Source organism: Rhagoletis pomonella, unplaced genomic scaffold (genome assembly GCF_013731165.1).
Source record: "Rhagoletis pomonella isolate Grant_MI unplaced genomic scaffold, Rhpom_1.0 Rhpom_scaffold_00006, whole genome shotgun sequence".
NCBI classification, from domain to species: domain Eukaryota; kingdom Metazoa; phylum Arthropoda; class Insecta; order Diptera; family Tephritidae; genus Rhagoletis; species Rhagoletis pomonella.
In genome coordinates this window covers 11,593,621-11,611,681 of record NW_023458560.1, presented here as the reverse complement: position 1 = coordinate 11,611,681, position 18,061 = coordinate 11,593,621, and the positions used below count along the sequence as shown (strand labels likewise).

The following is an 18,061-nucleotide window of genomic DNA, read 5'->3' as shown; positions in this document are numbered from 1 at the left end:
TTCTTAGTGATACGGCACATATAAGGGATTATATATAAGCCACACTCTTCTAGCTGGGTATTCATCAGCTCAAAAATTTTAAGCATATTATATTCCTGTGAATAGAAACACGCCTAATTTTATTATTTTAATTATCTACAAATTTATGAGACTAACAAGCCATATATATATGTACCCGCTTAAGTACCTCACGAAAAATGTCTGCTTTTTTGGGTATTTAGGCGGGTTGGGTACTTAAAAGAACCCGCTTAAGTTTCTCGATGCGGGTACTTAAGCGAACATAATTTTTGATGTATGTAGCTAGATCTTTTTCTTAACTTACAAGCTTAAACAGACGGCAGTACTTAAGCGGGTTTCACTGCATACCTATTCTGATAATTGGCACGCTGTTGAGAAGGTGTAAAATTTAGTAATTATTCCACTAAAAGGCTTTTTTTCTTCCCGTTTTTCTTGTACTTCCAAAATACAAGATTAAGCTAAGGAAGTTCGAATTCGAGTTGTCACAACGTACAACACCTTTCGTTATTGCATCATGGGACACACACACGAAATAATGACATTTTTTTCTTGACCGTTTTCTTCTTTATGATGAAAAAAAATGTATCCGCATGTAACTTTCGTAAGGCGGGAAATGCTCCTATGTATTAGACAAACCCAAATTTTGCCAAAAGAAAACGCAATTGGCTTTTATATTTTCTTTTTCATTTATTTCATTTAAATTTTACGTCAATTTAATTATAATATTTATCAATACAGTTATTATTAATATTTACAGTTTGTTTGTTTCTCGATTTCCCGCAACACGCACAAAACACTTATTTGTTTGCCTATTATATTTTGAGTTTCTCATTTTTATATTTATTCTTAATTTTTCTGTTATTTTTTTCATATCCACGACTTTATAACTGTCTATTTTATATATATATGGTATATATGTTTCTTTATAATCTATTCATATATTTAATATTCAATATAATTTATGTTGTGTAATTTACATGTGTTATACATACTTATGTATGCATGAATTTACTACATACACGTAGTGTATGCATTATAGATCTTTTTGCAGCATTTAAAATCTAGGCAAATTATACATATGTATGTATGTTTGTATATGTATAGAAATTTTTGTTTTTTACAAGTCGGGTTTTAAGTGGGAAAACAGAGCAGTAGAGAGGAAGAATCCAATGATTTGTATTTATGTATGTATGTTAATATGTATATGTTCGTTTTATAAATTTAGACACTTGCAGTTAAATGGGTTGACGTCGATTTTTAATTCTTTTTTTTACTTTTTTAATATTTTCGCTAAGTTTCTAAGCTTTTAACAACTACGCTTAAAAGTCGTCAATTTTGCTATTTTTTATTTAGTTAATTAGGTATTTTTCTGGGTTTTGCTTGCAATTTCACATTTTTCATAACTATTGTTTTTTTTATTTATTTAAATTTTTGTTATTTTGGTATCTGTAGATTTATGTATGTTATATTTGCTAATACGCGTTTCCAAACAAGTATACACACATATGCACATAACTTTCTATAGTGCTACTGATTTTTATTATTTTTTAGGTGTGTACCTACATATGTACGTATATAAGAATATTCGAATGTACTATGTATTTAATTGTTGGGTTTAATTTTTTGTAATTTATGCATGCATGTACATATGTATGTATGTGCGTATAAGGTGATTGATTTTAGATATTTTTGGTGTTATTTAGCTCTGTTTAAACTATCCGCATGTTTTTCGACAAAACTTCAATATTTCGATTTACATACATATGTATGTATGTATGTATGTACATAGGGTACTTGTGATCTCTGTACGTACTCGTATATAAAAGTTATAAAGAAATAATAGAAACATTTTTTTTGTAAGAATTGCGACTGTAGTGGGTCGATTATGGATAGCAACGGCCCCCTTAGTTGGGTAGACGATGGTCAACGCCACTGAATCGAAAGTTTATATTAAGAATAATAATTTTTATCAATCGAAAAGTGTATATTAAGAATATAACTATTATCAAGTGTTCTTAAGCTGAAGACTTGTGTGCAAAAAACCTGCAGAAATAGTAGAAAAAATGCAGTTGCTAATATGTATAGCAACTCTCTGCTCTAATTAGCAGCTAAGTAAAAATCAAAAACGAGCCGAATGAAAATCTAATGATTGTTCTTGTTGTAAGTTTAGCAACAGTACCGAGTTTTCAAGGAACCTAAGATGGGCCCAAGAAAGATGCTACATTAACGGCGCTGAAAATCACAGCAGATACAAAATAACAAAATTCTCCAACTTTTGATGCATAAATTTATGATGCCCAAGTTGATACCTAATAATATTCTCAAATGAAACTCAAATTTAAAAAAAAGCTTTTTTTATAACTGACTTCTTTTAAAAGTTTCCACATACGAATAAAAAATGTCAGTCCCATATCATATATGGTATGTCAAGCAGAAGTTATGGGTCGATTATCGATAGCAATCGAACTTCAGTTGCGTTGCTAGTTGCCAAAACGATATTACAGATGGATACTGGCAACTTTCAACTGACAACTGCAGTTGCTACAAAGTGTGCATACAGGCGAGTACATTTTTGTGGTTGCTGAGAATGTTTTTGAGCGTGTTTAGGAGCGAAAATTGGAAAGTGTGTCATATATTTTATATTAACATTTTGCAATGCAGTTTGCTTTTACAGAATGTGGAGAAAATAACAAAACAATAACTTGAAATTTTAGTTCCCGTGTAGTACGCCCTTTTGGCGAAACAAAATCGAACGCTGATTGCAAATTTTTCAGGTTATCAACTACCGACACACCAAGTTTTCCAAATTAAAGTCATCGCTGTGGCACTTCCTTCTGCGAAAAATCGAAAAGGTGCGCAAGCTTTTATGAGTGGAGGTATTGAAGTTGAACGAAGTGGTTCATTTGTTTATTAACCAATTATACTACAGCTTCTTTTGGAAGTCCTCAATATGTTTTGAAAATGAACACAAAACGATAATAAAAGAAAACCTTGAAAGCATTAACACTTGCTTACAGTGCACGCGGTAGCTCTAGAGGATTGGAATTATCCTTTAAATGTCGCCTGATTAAGGCCGCGTTTATGCACTTCTCTCCCTCGTAAACAAATAATTGTGATGAGCTTAGCTTTATTGCTGTTTTTTCTTTAAAACTCTTTATTTTAATCATTTAATTTTACTCGCACAGCTTGTTTACAGCCGCTTGCTGGTTGTCGAACTGTCAAATTTCGATTATCGATAATTCGACAGCAACTGACGATAGTTGCCATTCGTAATAGAAATTTTCTTGCCAGCTGGCAACCGAACCGTGGTTGCGTTGCTATCCGTAATCGACCCATAAGCTTTAGTGCTCTAAGTTACCTAAAAGTGTTCTCTAACAAAAAATAGGGGCTTGTTCGAGTTGCAATCACAGCCGCAGTGTTGCGCGAATTTCTAGCAATGTATTATCAGTTGGCCAGTTGCAGCAATGTAGCCATTTTTCATCAGTACGGCAGTAATGCCGCTTTTATTACGTGCCTCGAACAGGCCCAATCTATTAGGAATGGTATAAAGGAGCTTTAGAATAAACTAATTTAAGTTCGCATGGGTAGTGGGTATTAGTAAACGTGCGAAGCCTCTTACACGCTTTTATCTTTATTTGTATGTATAAGTGAATGTGTGTGTGTTATGAAAATCAAATGAAATGAGGTGAGAATTACAATCAAAATGATTTAAACAAAAAACAACTCATTTAATTGGTTGTACGAAAAAAATAACAGACAAATTTATTGATCTTCCTTTTGTTGCTTCTTTGTTTAAAAACAAACAAAAAAAAATTAAGAGAAACTTCTTGCGCATTACAACTTAAAATGTACATTGGTACAGTAATGAAACTTATTTATTTGTGTATTTCATTTTAATTAATCATATATGTAGGTATGTCTGTATGTACATATGTATTAACATACATATTTGAATTATTTCTAAATATACTATGTATGCATCTAACGGAGCGGGCTAGTGCTAGTACATACATATGTATGTATGCATAGACTTTTTCAATACTCTAACGCTAGCTGACCTTGCTTATTAGATGTTTTTCGGGTTTAATTTTTAAATTTTTACAATAACTTTAAATTTTAACGCTGCTTCTTTCAAGTTTTGCTTCATACACTTTTATTGTTTTTGTTAAATATTTATATTATCATTAATTTTAATTTGACTAACTCAGCTTTAGTTGCTTTGCAGTTAGTGAATATATGTATGTATGTAATAATTAATCTGTTCTAACGCTATACTAAATACTAATTTTACGTTTAACTGTACATAGATTTAAAATAGTTTATGTGTTACTTTCATTTTTCAAGTTTATTGTATTAATAGATGCTCTACATAACATTATTCTGTAGATTTTTTTACATTAGCGCTTAGCATTACTCATAATTTATTTATGGATATACATACATACTATATATTGTATTTTACACACTACTTTAATATTTTACAAAGTTAATTATTACCAGAATTACGTTTAATAATAATGGGAAAGGGATATTATGTAATATTTTGGATATCGTGAGGATTGTTTTCTTTATACCATTTTCCTTTAAATTTTAGTTTTATATGCATTTTAATGTTCCTTCTTATTTTCAGCATAGTTCAGTTTATATTTTACTGTTGTCTTAAAAAGAAAAAAAAAATCGAGAATTCAATGAAAACCAAAAATTATAAGGTAGAAAAATTCTATTCAACTGTGACAAAAAAAAAATCAGTGACAACAATGCTAAAAGGTAAGCAAAACATGTGTTGAATTGATTGGGAAGTCTTACAACAATATATAGATATGCCGCCAACAGCTAAGGGGTTGGACAACTAGTCTAATCAAGACGCAAAGCCACGAGGCATTTAACTCAGTTCCACTCTTCCGCGTGAATGCTGGCCGGCTTTCTATAAACTCCACAAAAGGCATAGAAGTTTATTCGTTCAAGAAGATTAACCAAAAACAAATAAAATTGTGTGCCTTTCTACAGCTGCGGGTACATATATAACTAATAACGCAGAATATATGTTTGTATGTACAACCTAAGCAAAAATATACACGTATGTATGTATTTCGCAAAAAATGGCAGTGATAGAAATAACAAAAAAATATATATAAAAATTATGTAAGTAGAACGGACGAACTTGAAAACAATTAAAGAATTTATCTAATAGTCTAGTTAGTGTAGACTTAACTTAATTTACGTAAGAAATCATCAATGATTACTCAACACGTCAACTTAGCCAGAAACGAAAATATTCTGTTTTTTTATTTGCCTTTTCAGCTGATAGTCACTTGGCCGCCTATAAGCCACATCAATAAATTTCGGAACAAAAATATATTGCTTTAGCCAATACATTAGTTAACGTTACGTAAATTAAGTCTAGACTAACTGAACCTTAAGAAAGGCATGCCACTTAATTCAAGTATGAGACTCTTTCAAAAGCAAGACCAAAAATAAAAAAAATAAAAACATAAATAATAGTGACACACAAGTGAGTTGAGCGTGAGCGGAAATACATACATACATACATTTGAATGTATAAGTAGTTGCACATAACAGTTTCCAGATAAGGTTCCAATTTAAGTGTAACATTAAATGGACACACATATATGTATGTATAATTAAGTGAGTGTATGCATGTATGTATGTTTATATAAGCAATGTTGGGTATTGATTTTAGTTTTTTTGTCTTATGTCCTCATTTCTTTCTTATTTTCATTTTTTTTTGGCATTTGAACTTACAATGTAACAAGCATCTAAGGCATTCTTAGAATCTTATTATTATTGTTAGTAAAATTAAAAATAAACTTAAACACACATACGCACAGTAAAAAAAAAAATCATTAAAGAAAAAAACCTAAGCACTGAATTTCGCCAACATCTTGCCAGATGACAAATATTGTAGGAAGAAAATAAATAACAAACTGAAAATTCTATGAATAAAAAGGTGCTGACAACAAAAGACATATTAGGAAAAGTGGCACCGTTTTGTACATATAATAGTCAAGAAAAAAAAAGAATTCACACGCATGAATAAAAACTCACACTTTTAATGTTGTCACAGAATAAACAGTATGCAGAAAAACATCAGACCATACATTTAGCCGGTTTTAATGTTACGGAATGGAGCAGAGAACTTAACCTTCAAATGAACAGTGCCGGCCAAATGAAAACACTGTTTAAGTAACCGAGGCAGTGCCGACTTGACGTACGCTTCTTTCCTAACCGACCGTGCCATAAATTCAGACTTCAGCGCACGCAGACATGCTTCTTCTGTACATTGTTTATTCTGTGCAGTTATTGAAACAATTCAGCTGGTACTTTAAGCTTGGCTTACTACCCCTCTTCTCTTCCTCAAAGGATTACTATCAAGTCATCTGTTTTGCTCCCTTGTACATTGTTATCTCCGCATAGATTCACCTTTTAAAAGTTTATTTTAGCTGTAAAAATCAGTTTCTATTTGATCAGTTTGTTACCTTTTTTTTAGTTTTTGTTTCCTTTTGATAAAGCAAATAAGAAGTAAGCTTTTCTTTAATTTGAGATCATACATAAATTACAATTTTTCATTAGTTAATAACCGTAAATTAGTTTATTATTTAAACCTTACTAATAAATATTTATGTTTATTAATAATCCTTCAACTTGCTTTTTTTTATTATTATTACTGTAATATGAAACACTAAGGAAAATGTTATTCATAAAACAAGTGCGGGTCAAAAACTAAAAAAGTACGACAAAAAATAATACGAGGTATTCACAAAACTTGTAATAAAAATTTGCTTAGCAGCATGAAAATCAAAAAAAAAAACTGTATATATACATTTTTAACAAATTGATAAAATTAAATATTTTACTTTTTCATATTTTCATATTCTCATTTTTATCCTCATAACTCCGTGTCCAAATTACGAATACCTATCTTGGAATACTTGCACGCATTATCGTAGTATTGCGTAGTTTTTCCCTTTTTACTTTTTTGCTTGCTTCATTTCAATATCGGTTTTAGTTCAGTTTACTGTGCCTATTTGACTATATGTCAGGGGCGCGGGTTTCTCTTTTTCTGTATAGATTTTTTCAAATTAACACTCATTAACGCCTCTTACATTTTAAGACTTGTTTTGTTTAGTGTTTTGTATTTTTTGTATCCGTTTACTTTTGTCTCCCTTTTCTTTTCTTATTTAAAGTTTTGGTTTTCATCTGATTTATGCTTTTAGCGAATTTGCTTATTGGGTGTCTGTTAACGACTTATTAGATTTCTGGGCTACACTTTTTGTATATTTTTTTTTTGTATGTTATTTTTTCGAAAAGAACTTAATTGCTAGAATCCTTTAAACATTTAATTAAAATAAATTACATTCGTTCCTCCATAACGTTTGTATGTAGTTATATTTCCCTTTTAAATATCTTCCTATGCGCCAGCAGTTTTGCGCCTATTTTTACTTATTACTTCTTCTTTAGAGTCAGATTTCTTTATTGTTTTATGTAGTCACATTCCATGTAATGAAATCTGTTACAAATTCACTTGTTTGTTCGCGTCAGTATATATATATATATATATATGCCAGTTTGTATATGCTAGTGTGATACTAGTAATTTTGGTGTTTAAAATCCGGATTAAGCAATTGCACAGCCCCGCTTTTACGCTCCAGAGCATTGAAATGCAATGCGCATTTGAACCTTTACTCATTACTGGTGCTTTAGGTACGTACACCTCATTTTGCATTTAGACAGTTGCTATTACTATCAGCAAATGTGCGATTTCTGCTACTCGATTCTTTAAATCAGGTGCCGCTCGCTCCAAATTCTCATTGGCAAAGTCACACGATGGGAATATATGCACAACATAGGCTGCTTGCTCACTGCCGGGCATCGGTATGTTTACTATGCCTGCAGCCATTTTCTGTTGCAAGTAGGTGATGAAGCCAGTTTGTAAGTTCCGCGACTGCTGCAAAACGTCCGCGTGGTCGCGGCCACAAGGTAGCGCCAAGAGCATGCAATGCTCGTTTTCAAACTGCAAGTAATACATATTTGAACATTATAAATTCTGCCTTATGTATTTGATTGCTATAACTCACCTGCATCTTCTTGGTCACTCCCTCTAGCTGTGTCTGCTCCAGCCGCATGCGTTGAGCTATACGCAGCGGCGGTGTACTACCGTCGCGGTTGCAGGGCAACGAGGCACGCGCCACATGAGGGTTGCCGAACACGAAATGCATCTGTACTGCTGCCTGATCGGTCTTGAGTGCCAAAAGACCCTGCCACATGACTGGATAGCGTTGCAGGAGTGTGAGCAGTGAGTCAGCTGATGGCGGTTGTGTCACTTGTGGATTGGCATGGGATGGTGTCGCTACTTGCAGACTTCTCGTTTGAGTTGTGGTTTGTGGTGGTTGACCAGCAGCAGAAGACAAAGTATCTGCGGTGGAGGCTAGTGTGGTGAGAAAAAGTTTTGGTGATTTCATAATTGCGGGAGTGTGCGCGGAAAAGTCCACTTACGTGTAATTGCAATACGTTCTTTTTCACGCTGCAGTTGCTGTTGCTCTCGTTCGCGCTGCTCGCGGTCCTGCTCAATCCGTTGTGCGGAATGCAGATGTGCTACGGCAGCTGATGGTGGTTGTACATTAAGGTTGCCGCCACCAGTTGTAGTGTTTACCACTGCTGTTGCCGCTGACGCTGGCTGTACTGTCGTAGGTGCCCCGCCAATGAATGGGCTGGCTGCTCCCGCGACTGGTGGTGGCACGGCGACCGGCGGTGGTGGCGCCACAACACTATGCGCTGCAGCTGAACGATGAGCTGGTGGTGGTTCGACCGGCAATTGACGACCCGCCTCGTAGAATGCGCGCTCAGTGTAATGCGGATGTGGTATGCGGGTGTTGTGTACATATACTTGAGCCACTTGTGGCGAATCTGTGGAATTGAAGCAAATATTAAGGCGTAAGTTGTAAATTAGAAATGCGTATAAGTATATTTATATAACGTACCTGTGGCACGGTCTTGTGGACTTTGTAGTCCATGCGGCACAGCGATCGTACGTGGCACGCTACCCGGTCGTCGCAATTCCAATGGTGGACTACCAGCGAGTATTTTTTCGTCGAACTCACCACGCAAAGAAGCATTGATAGTTTCCTGTTGATTGCGTAATATGTGCTGGTAGATGATAAACGAATCACGTGCTGGAACACCGCGAATTCCACCAACCGGGAAGCTGGATTCACTCTGTTGAATAGAAATGTTAATTAGTAATTTGCGTTTGAACACAAATTTCATAATAAAACAACTTCAAAACTATAAAAAAAAAGGGCAAACAGGCGAATACATAAGTGTGGCGTTTACCGGTGTTATGGGCGAGGCTTGCTGATGCGCGGGCGGTGGACTTTTTGTTGTACGCGAACTAGAAGCATTGGCGCAATAGCTGCTGATTTCATGCTGCGTCCGCAAGTGGATATGACGACAAATAACATTTACAGATTTATAAAATTTTGCAATAATCAGAATTTAAGCAAGTTAAAAAAGTGTACTTATTCAACTGGAGACATTTTTATTGTTTTGAACTATACTAGAATGCCACTTCTCACTCCCTTTTATCAAAATTACACGTTTGTCAGAAAATGCGAAAAACTATTTCCATTCCTTTTTCAACTTCGAGTGTGAGTGGACGTGCTAAGCGCAAGTGACCTAATTGTACTTTCTTTTGGCGCATACCTTACAAGTGTTTCAATCAAGTGGTTTTATTTTAATAATTATTTAATTTTGCTTGTATGTGCAAGTGAATTTATTTGCTACACAAAGTGTGATTTTTTAATTAAGGTGGAGGTACTTTTGAAGGTTTCGACACCTAAAGTGGATTTCTGCAGAATTTAATTTTGAAGGTCTAAGTAAAGTCACCACTTTACTAGGATAAATCCAGGTGAGTGATTCTGCTCCTTTTACTTGTGGAAAAATTGACTTTTTGTGAGTAGTGCTGTAAATTTTTGGGTAGGCTGTCGACTACGGCAGCAAGAAAAGCCAAAGCCGGCATGGCGTCTTCGACATCATTGTCGAGGGCGTCGTCGGCCGAGGATTTTGACTCGCTAGTGAACTCAAACCTTGCAAGAGGCAAGAGGTTCAAGAGAGATAGGGAACAAAAGCTTGTCAGGTCACTTAAAGGCCAAGATTTGGAAAAAAATTTTGTAGACTGTACTTCCAGAGAGGTTGGGTTTGCTGCTGGTGAAAATGGCGACTCTTCTATGTGCGTTGAATATAACGGAACTGCAACGGTTAGTGAGGCGTCTTTTGTGGCGTCGGATAACGGACAAGACAGTTTTGCAAATGCAAGTGTAAATGAGCGAGACAACACTACAAACGCAATGAATGAAAACGGACTAGACGACATTACAAAGAAAATAAGTGAAAACGGACAAAACAAAAATACAGTGGATGACATGATATTATACCCAGACAATTTCTCAGGTGCCTACTTTGTTTTGGTTGATTCATCTATGTGTAAGGAGATGTGTAACGAAAAAATCGGAAATGGTTTGACACTGCAGACGGAATCAAACATCTGAAAATTAAAGACATTGATTCGATACGGGCTGTTGGTAAAACACTTTATTTAGTGGTTTTTCTTAAATATGCTTCGGCTAACAATTTTGTCTTGAATGACAAAGTCAAGAGTATTGGCCTGCGTCCCTTTGTGCCTAGGTCGGCTATAGAAACTTATGGGGTAGTTAGGAGCATCCCTACCTCATATAGCGATTCTGAAGTTAAAAACAATGCGATCTCCTCTGTGCCTATAAATACGGTGTGGCGTTTTAAGCGTAGGGATGGTGAAAACGGTTTCACTCCTACAACTACAATTAAGATTGGGTTCATTGGTTAAGATATTCCAAATTCCATAGTACTTGATTACACTAAGCTGAAGGTTGGCTTTTTTATACCACCACTTCGCCAATGTCTAGATTGTGGCAGACTCGGCCATACTCAATTGGCATGTAAATCAAAGAAAAGGTGTATCAAATGTGGAGGTTCTGAATGTGACAGTCAAACGTGTATCAAAAAGTGCATTTTATGCGGGAGTGCTGATCATGTATCGGGTGAGAAAGATAAGTGTAATCAGTGGGAAAAAGAGCATGAGATCAACTACATCAAAGCCGTCAAAAAGATATCCAGGCGAGAGACCATTCAAAATTACTTTCCGGACAGGGAAAACCAAATCCAGGCGCTTGCAGTAGATGAAGAAGTGTTTCCACCGATTTCTGGTAAAAACACTAATCTGAGGAGTAGAGATGTTACTGTTAACAAAAGGCTTACTAAACATAGATATAGTTATGTGCTCAAACTACCGCCAGCTGGCCAATCAGATCGTAAAAGTCCAAAGGTGGCCCCGAGAGTAGGCAGAGAAAGGGAACAAATTCAACCAGTCTTTGAAAAGCCTGAGTACTTGAAGGGAAAGGTAACACAAATGGAAAAACTCATTTCGGAGCTTTTTCAAATTCTACAGCAAGTTAGTAACAGTGAGCAGCTGGGGAGTGTTAGGCCGATTGCCTTGATCCCCGTTTTCCTCAAATGCATCAATCTCTGCATCAAGGACAGAATAACATTTTACCTGGTAATTCCTTTGCATATAGACGTAAAAGATCTGCGACAATGTGTATTAACCAGTTGTTACATGAAGTAGCTACACTTAAAAGTCAGGGCTATAAAGTAACTCTTTGTGCAACCGATATTAGAAATGCATACAACTGTGCCAAGGTCAGCCAACTTAAAAGTGACATGCTGGAAGCAGGTGTACATGAGTCATATGTGGTATGGATTACCAATTTCTTGTCTAAAAGAACACTTCAGCTAGGAAAAGAAACAGAAGAAATACAGGATGGTTTGCCGCAGGGCAGCTGCCTATCACCTCTATTGTTTAATTTATACTCAAAGGGGCTCCACGCCATAAAAGACAATGGCCCGTAGTTATAGTCTAAAGTTAAAACCTCTTCTAGTTAAAATTAATCTTTAAGTTTAGAGCAGGCTTTAAGTTTTAGTCAGTTATAGACATGTTAGAGTCAGGTTTTTGCTAGATTGACACAAAACAGGGTCATTAATATAAAATGAAAAAGTAACCAATCGGCATTAGGAAAACTTTGTTATTTTAGCAAGTTCACCCTGTGTAAACTGTGTAAGTAAGGTCGGTGTTATGCAGACAAACTTTTGTTTGCCAAATTAAATGGCGGCTGCTTAGTTTGCTCGGAGGTGGTTATGTCGAGTTTGGCACAGGGTTGCACGTTCATTATGGTTTTCATGGCTATTGCCAACACGAAATGAGAATTTCAGATGTACATAACGCGCACAATTTAAAATTTTTGTATATGACAACACCGAATTCGCTGCAGTTTGACCAAACAAAATTAGTTTGCTGTGAGAGTCGCCAAACTCGCTCTCTCCGAGTTTGTTGCAACAACAATTGCACGCAGTTTGCCAAACAAAATTTCTGCGTAACACCATCCTAAATAACAAACTTTTGTAAAATATAATTTATTAACGTAAATAATTTAATTTTTATAGGAAGTGAAAAGAATTCGTGAAGTTCATTGGACTACTGCTGAAAAGACCAGCTTGCGGTACTCCTTTTTCATTTGAAAAGGATCTTGGCGTTCCTTGTATGTTTTCCTATTTCTGGTTGCGATTGTATCATGCAAAATCGCAAAATCTCGAAATATCCTTTCATTGGGAAGCATATTCTTCAAATTAAGACCATTTTTGTATATACTCCGCAAATTTTGACAGGAAAACGTCTACTTAGAGTACGCTTTTAAGATTTTAAAACCTCGTCAACCTCATTTTAAATTTAAAACGCCGTTTCAAAGTTAAAAGGTCGTTTAAGTTGACTATGATAGTGTTAAAAGAGTGTTTATCTTTATATACAATTTTAAATGTTAAAACCTGCCTCTAACTTGTCTATAACTACGGGCCAATAACACGACTATTTATCAATTTGCGGACGATTTTATAATAGTATCTTACTCCAAAAATGTGGACACAATGGTTGAAAACCTACAAAGCAAGATGGATATCTGGGGCTTGTGCGAAGAAATCAACTTATCATTCAATCCTGCAAGAACGAAATTTATGTATTTGTGCAAGGGGAACCGATCAACTTTTCAGATAGTATGTCAGGGCAGAAGTATTGAGCAGGTTAAATCTATTAAATTTTCGGAAAGATACATAAGTGCGTCGTTGGCTGTAAGTGAGCATTATGGTGAAGTCATAAAGGCTTCTGGAGCGAACTCCAACGTGTTCAAATCGATAACTACAGTTAAAGCAGGTCTGCGCCCACAGATTGCACTGAACTATTATAAAGCAGTTGTTAGGAGCAAGATCGAGTATTGCAGGTCCTCAACGGCTTACTGCTCAAACACCACGAACAATAAAATCAGAACGTATCAGAACCGTTTTTTGAGGAGGTGCCTGGGGCTAACACCTGCCACTCCCATAAATCTAATTTATGCTTTGGCCAATGAGCTTCCACCTGAAGATAGAGCCAAATGGTTAACGGCAAAGGAACTCATAAACAATATAGTAGCTAACAGAGTCCTGAAAGAATCGTTACATAAATATCCCGATGTCAAATTCACTTACAGCTTAGTTTACAGGGAGTTTAGGCAAGTCTTTGACAGTGTAGATATTATAAAGGAAGATATTTCATCTCCTAATCTTAATGTAGTCACCAAGACACTACCTGATAAAAAAGAAAATTTAGCCTTGGAAAGTATAAGAACCATTTATGCAGAGATAATGAATGACTATGAGAAAGCAAATATCACTATTTATTATACGGATGCGTCGATTGGCCCTAGTGTCACTGGCTGCGGGATCTTTTGTCACACTGATAGAAAAGAATTTTCCTTTAAGCTCAATTGTAAAACTTCATCATGTTTCGGTGAAATGGTAGCTATTTACAGAGCTCTAGAAATTGCAAAGAATAACTCCCTAAATAAAATTACGATATTCACGGATAGCTTAATTGCTTGCCAGCTGCTGGTAAAGGAGAACACCAACAATCATGTCATTTATAAGATACACAAGGTAATAAAGGAAGCATGTTTTGAAAGGGTTGAAATTGTGTGGACGCCAAGTCACAAAGGAATACCGGGGAATGAAAAAGCTGATCAGCTTGCAAGAGCTGCCATGGGTGGTAATAACGTAATGCAAGTAAATCTATCGGTAGACGAAGCTCTTAGACTAATTAACAACCAAATAAAAGATAACTGGTATGAGAGAGTCTTAGAGTACTCTAGAAATAAGCCCAATTTGTTTACTGAGATTTTCAATAGACGTACCAAAAGACTTGGTTTCATAAATGCACATTGAGCGCCCAAAAAATAAAACTTATAAACAGAATTCTCACTGGACGTACATATGACACAGAATACCTTTACAATATAAATGCACTAAACTCAAATGTCTGTGGTTGTGGCCAATTTGACAGCTACATTCACCAAATTTTTGAATGCCCTCTTCTTAATGAGCCTCGAGCTGAGTTTGAAATATTTCAAGAATGTAATAACCTCAGTCAATTGTTCCACGGTTTTAACATGAGCAGAATCACGCAACTTTCTAACTTTTTAACAAAAATAGAAGCAAAACTTTAATATTTTATAGTTATTATTACTGAAGTGGTTTATCTGTGGTGAAAATGCCGTCCACCACACTCCTTTTTTTTTTTTTTACTTATTCACACATGATACAAAAACAAGTATCAATACAATATCGACCCTCTAGTTAAGAGGTTATGCTATTTTGCTTCTACTATATGCGGTCACATTCAAGCATGCAGATAATGAAGGAAGACGTATAACCTGAAGTTTTAAGAGGAATTCACAAATTTTTGCTGCAACCACATCAAGGCGCTGTCATACTAATGCGCCTCGCCACATGCTGTCAACAATCGACGAAACAAATAAAGAAAAAAGACGAATAACCTGGTGTGTGCGATCTGACAGTTCCTACCAACTTAATCAAATCCAAAAAAAAAAAAACAAAAACTATTTCTTAGCTATGATAATCATATGGGCATGGGAGGCTTTACCTTAGTTTTTTTTAACAAATTATAACAAAAATTGTCTCCAATTTACCGACTGCGATATACATATTTACATATACATATGTGCAATGGTATCAATTTATCGGCTGTTATCGATTTATAAAAAAAAGTACGTTTACCTATAAATGTAATCTCAATCAAAGCTCATTAACTGTCAAATTGGTTGTGCTTGTTATTCACACAACTCGAGGAAAAGTTAAACTTCTATGTGCCACCGTGGTCACTTTTTTCAGCTACACATATTATGCTGTTTAAATATATTTTAACTGAATACTTTATTAAAAATACCTTTACAAACCTCTTTTCCTTACTAGCGTCAATTTTTGTTTACTTTTACATTTGACATTTCTCCTCTTCTTCGCAAGTATAATCGATAAAACTAGGTTGGACACCAAAAAGTTATCAGTTTAATCTGGGATAATTTTATAATTATAATTTTGTATGGCTAATCTCTTTTTCTGATTACAGATTAGGGAGTTAAGCTCGAGAATGTGGATAATCTTTTTATATGTAAAGCTATTATTAGGCGATTCAGTTACATACATACACAAGTAGGTTAGGTTAGAAATTAAACATTAATTTCAATTAATTTTATTCATTTTGCTTATTTAATTTTTTTATTCATTTTCATTTTTAATTCTTTTAATGGATGAAATTATCGGTATGATTGATAAAATATGATAAGTGTATATATTTGTGACTCAAGGACGTTAAAATATCTTGAAAACACCGCATCAATTACTGTGTTTGAGCTTTTAGTTTGAGCATTTCTATTTGTATATACATATTCCTAAATTTAGTTTTTCTTTTCGGAATATAATCTGTGGTTCATGTAAATGAGAGCGATTTTTGGAGAGTTGTGTAGAGAATGAAGTTGCAAGATTTTACCCGATGCTGTTTTTGTTCCCGTACTTTTTGCTGTTACTCACTTTTACTCTCACTTCAGAGAGTGATTTTGCTGTTTAACATTTTTACAGGATTTTGCACGGAAAGTATCTATTGGATCAGGGCTATTATATTATCTATACATATGTATATTATACATATATTCATGTATGCTCATCAGTTATCAACGGTCCCAGTTAAAATGATTTCAGTATTTTTTTTAATTTTCGCCTTGCTTTTTTATCAATAGACTACTAAACATATGCCTAAAACCATCTACGAATATCAAAACCAGCTTCAACAGATGAGTTCATACATACATATGTATGTATACATATAGGTACAAAGCCGTATGCATGGCCAGAGTTTGCATAATCGGAAGTACATAATAATCAATTGTACCGCATTTCTTCTCACTCCGCATATGCATAAATGTATGCAACCATTTGCAATAGCACGGCGCTTCTAATGAAATTAAAAATTTGCTGCTGCAATACACATCCCAGAAGATAATTTAGTTAGGCCTTCTTAAGTGAAGCCATTCTAAGAGGCCTACCCAAGAAGGTCTGAAAAAGTACTTCCTTGCATGCCTACTAGAAGGGCTTATCCATTTACAATTTACGCGAATGCATAAACCCAGTAGATAATTTCAGGAGTTAAAAGCCCTTCCGAAAGGCCTTCCTGAGAATCAAGAGGCCTTCCACTCTACATTCCTTTCTCCTTTCTTTTTTGTATGGAGTGGCACAAATTGAAGGCCTTCCTCTTTCGCTACCCATAGAAGGCCTTCCAGAAGGGCTTTTATAGGACGTGCTTCAGAAGGCCTTTTGGAGGAGATCTTTTAAAGTTGCTTTTTTAATTTATAAAATTCATACATCTTTGAAGCGTTTGCTTAAGGTTTATATCAAATTTGTGTTATTGCAACTTAAAATGTTTATTAAAATTCATTTGTAGTGCTAAATAATATAAAGTTATGCATTCGCGTAAATTGTAAATGGATAATCCCTTCTAGAAGGCATGCAAGGAAGTACTTGTTCAGCCCTTCTTGGGTAGGCCTCTTAGAATGGCTTCACTTAAGAAGGTCTACCTAAATTATCTTCTGGGAAGTTATATTATTTAGCATTACAAATGAATTTTAATAAACATTTTAAGTTGCAATAACACAAATTTGATATAAACCTTAAGCAAATACTTCAAAGATGTATGAATTTTTAACCGACTTCCAAGGAGGAGGTTATCAGTTCGTCGGAATATTTTTTTTGTTTTTTTATGTATGTTACCGCATAACTTTGGACCACGTCAACCGATTTCGATAATTCTTTTTGCGGAAAGGTAGTGTCTCAGAGGTGGTCCCGTACTAATTTGGTTTAGATCCGATCATTGAATCATAAAATAGTTTTTTTTTTTGCTAAAAATTACTTGTATAAATTAAAGAAGCAACTTTAAAAGACCTTGTCCAAAAGGCCTTCTGAAGCACGTCCTGCAAAAGCCCTTCTGGAAGGCCTTCTAACGGTAGCGAAAGAGGGAGGCCTTCAATTTGTGCCACTCCATACAAAAAAGAAAGCAGAAAGGAATGTAGAGTGGAAGGCCTCTTCATTCTCAGGAAGGCCTTTCGGAAGGAGTTTTAACTCCTGAAATTATCTACTGGGATGCTAGCCCTTCGAAATTTTCTGCTGGCCTATGCGTTACAGGTTCGCAAATTTAACCCCAACCGAAACCAAAGATGTATACACATCAAAAAATCAAGTTACTAATGAAGGAAAGCGAGTTATAAATAAAGAAGTAATGAGTGGTCAAATTAAAATACGCAAAGATTTTTTGTATGAAAAATGAGCAGGAATGAAAGATTTTTTTTTTGTAACAGAACAGGCTTTAGCACAAATGCAAAAATTTGCAACAGAACCTGTTATTTTTCTTCTGTTAAAGTTAGATTTTTTACACTTTTTCTTAAAAAAATAAAAAAAAAACTGGAATGATTAATTAATTTGTCAGAAACTATCAGTCCTATCGGAAAGTAATGTATATATGGTTTATGGAGACTGTTAAAAATGTTATTAAGAATGTTACATT

At 34.9% G+C, this 18,061-nt stretch overlaps 1 protein-coding gene across 1 annotated transcript; it reads right to left on the bottom strand.

Moving 5' to 3' along the window:
• Positions 1-725: 725 nt before the first annotated feature.
• LOC118741567 (protein split ends-like) lies at positions 726-9,531 on the bottom strand (the record flags this gene model as incomplete). Its single annotated transcript, XM_036473566.1, has 5 exons — positions 726-8,050; positions 8,115-8,464; positions 8,533-8,943; positions 9,018-9,252; positions 9,370-9,531. Coding segments are annotated over 5 exons (1,446 nt in total), but the record flags the coding sequence as incomplete, so codon positions are not given.
• Between the last annotated feature and the right edge of the window lie 8,530 nt (positions 9,532-18,061).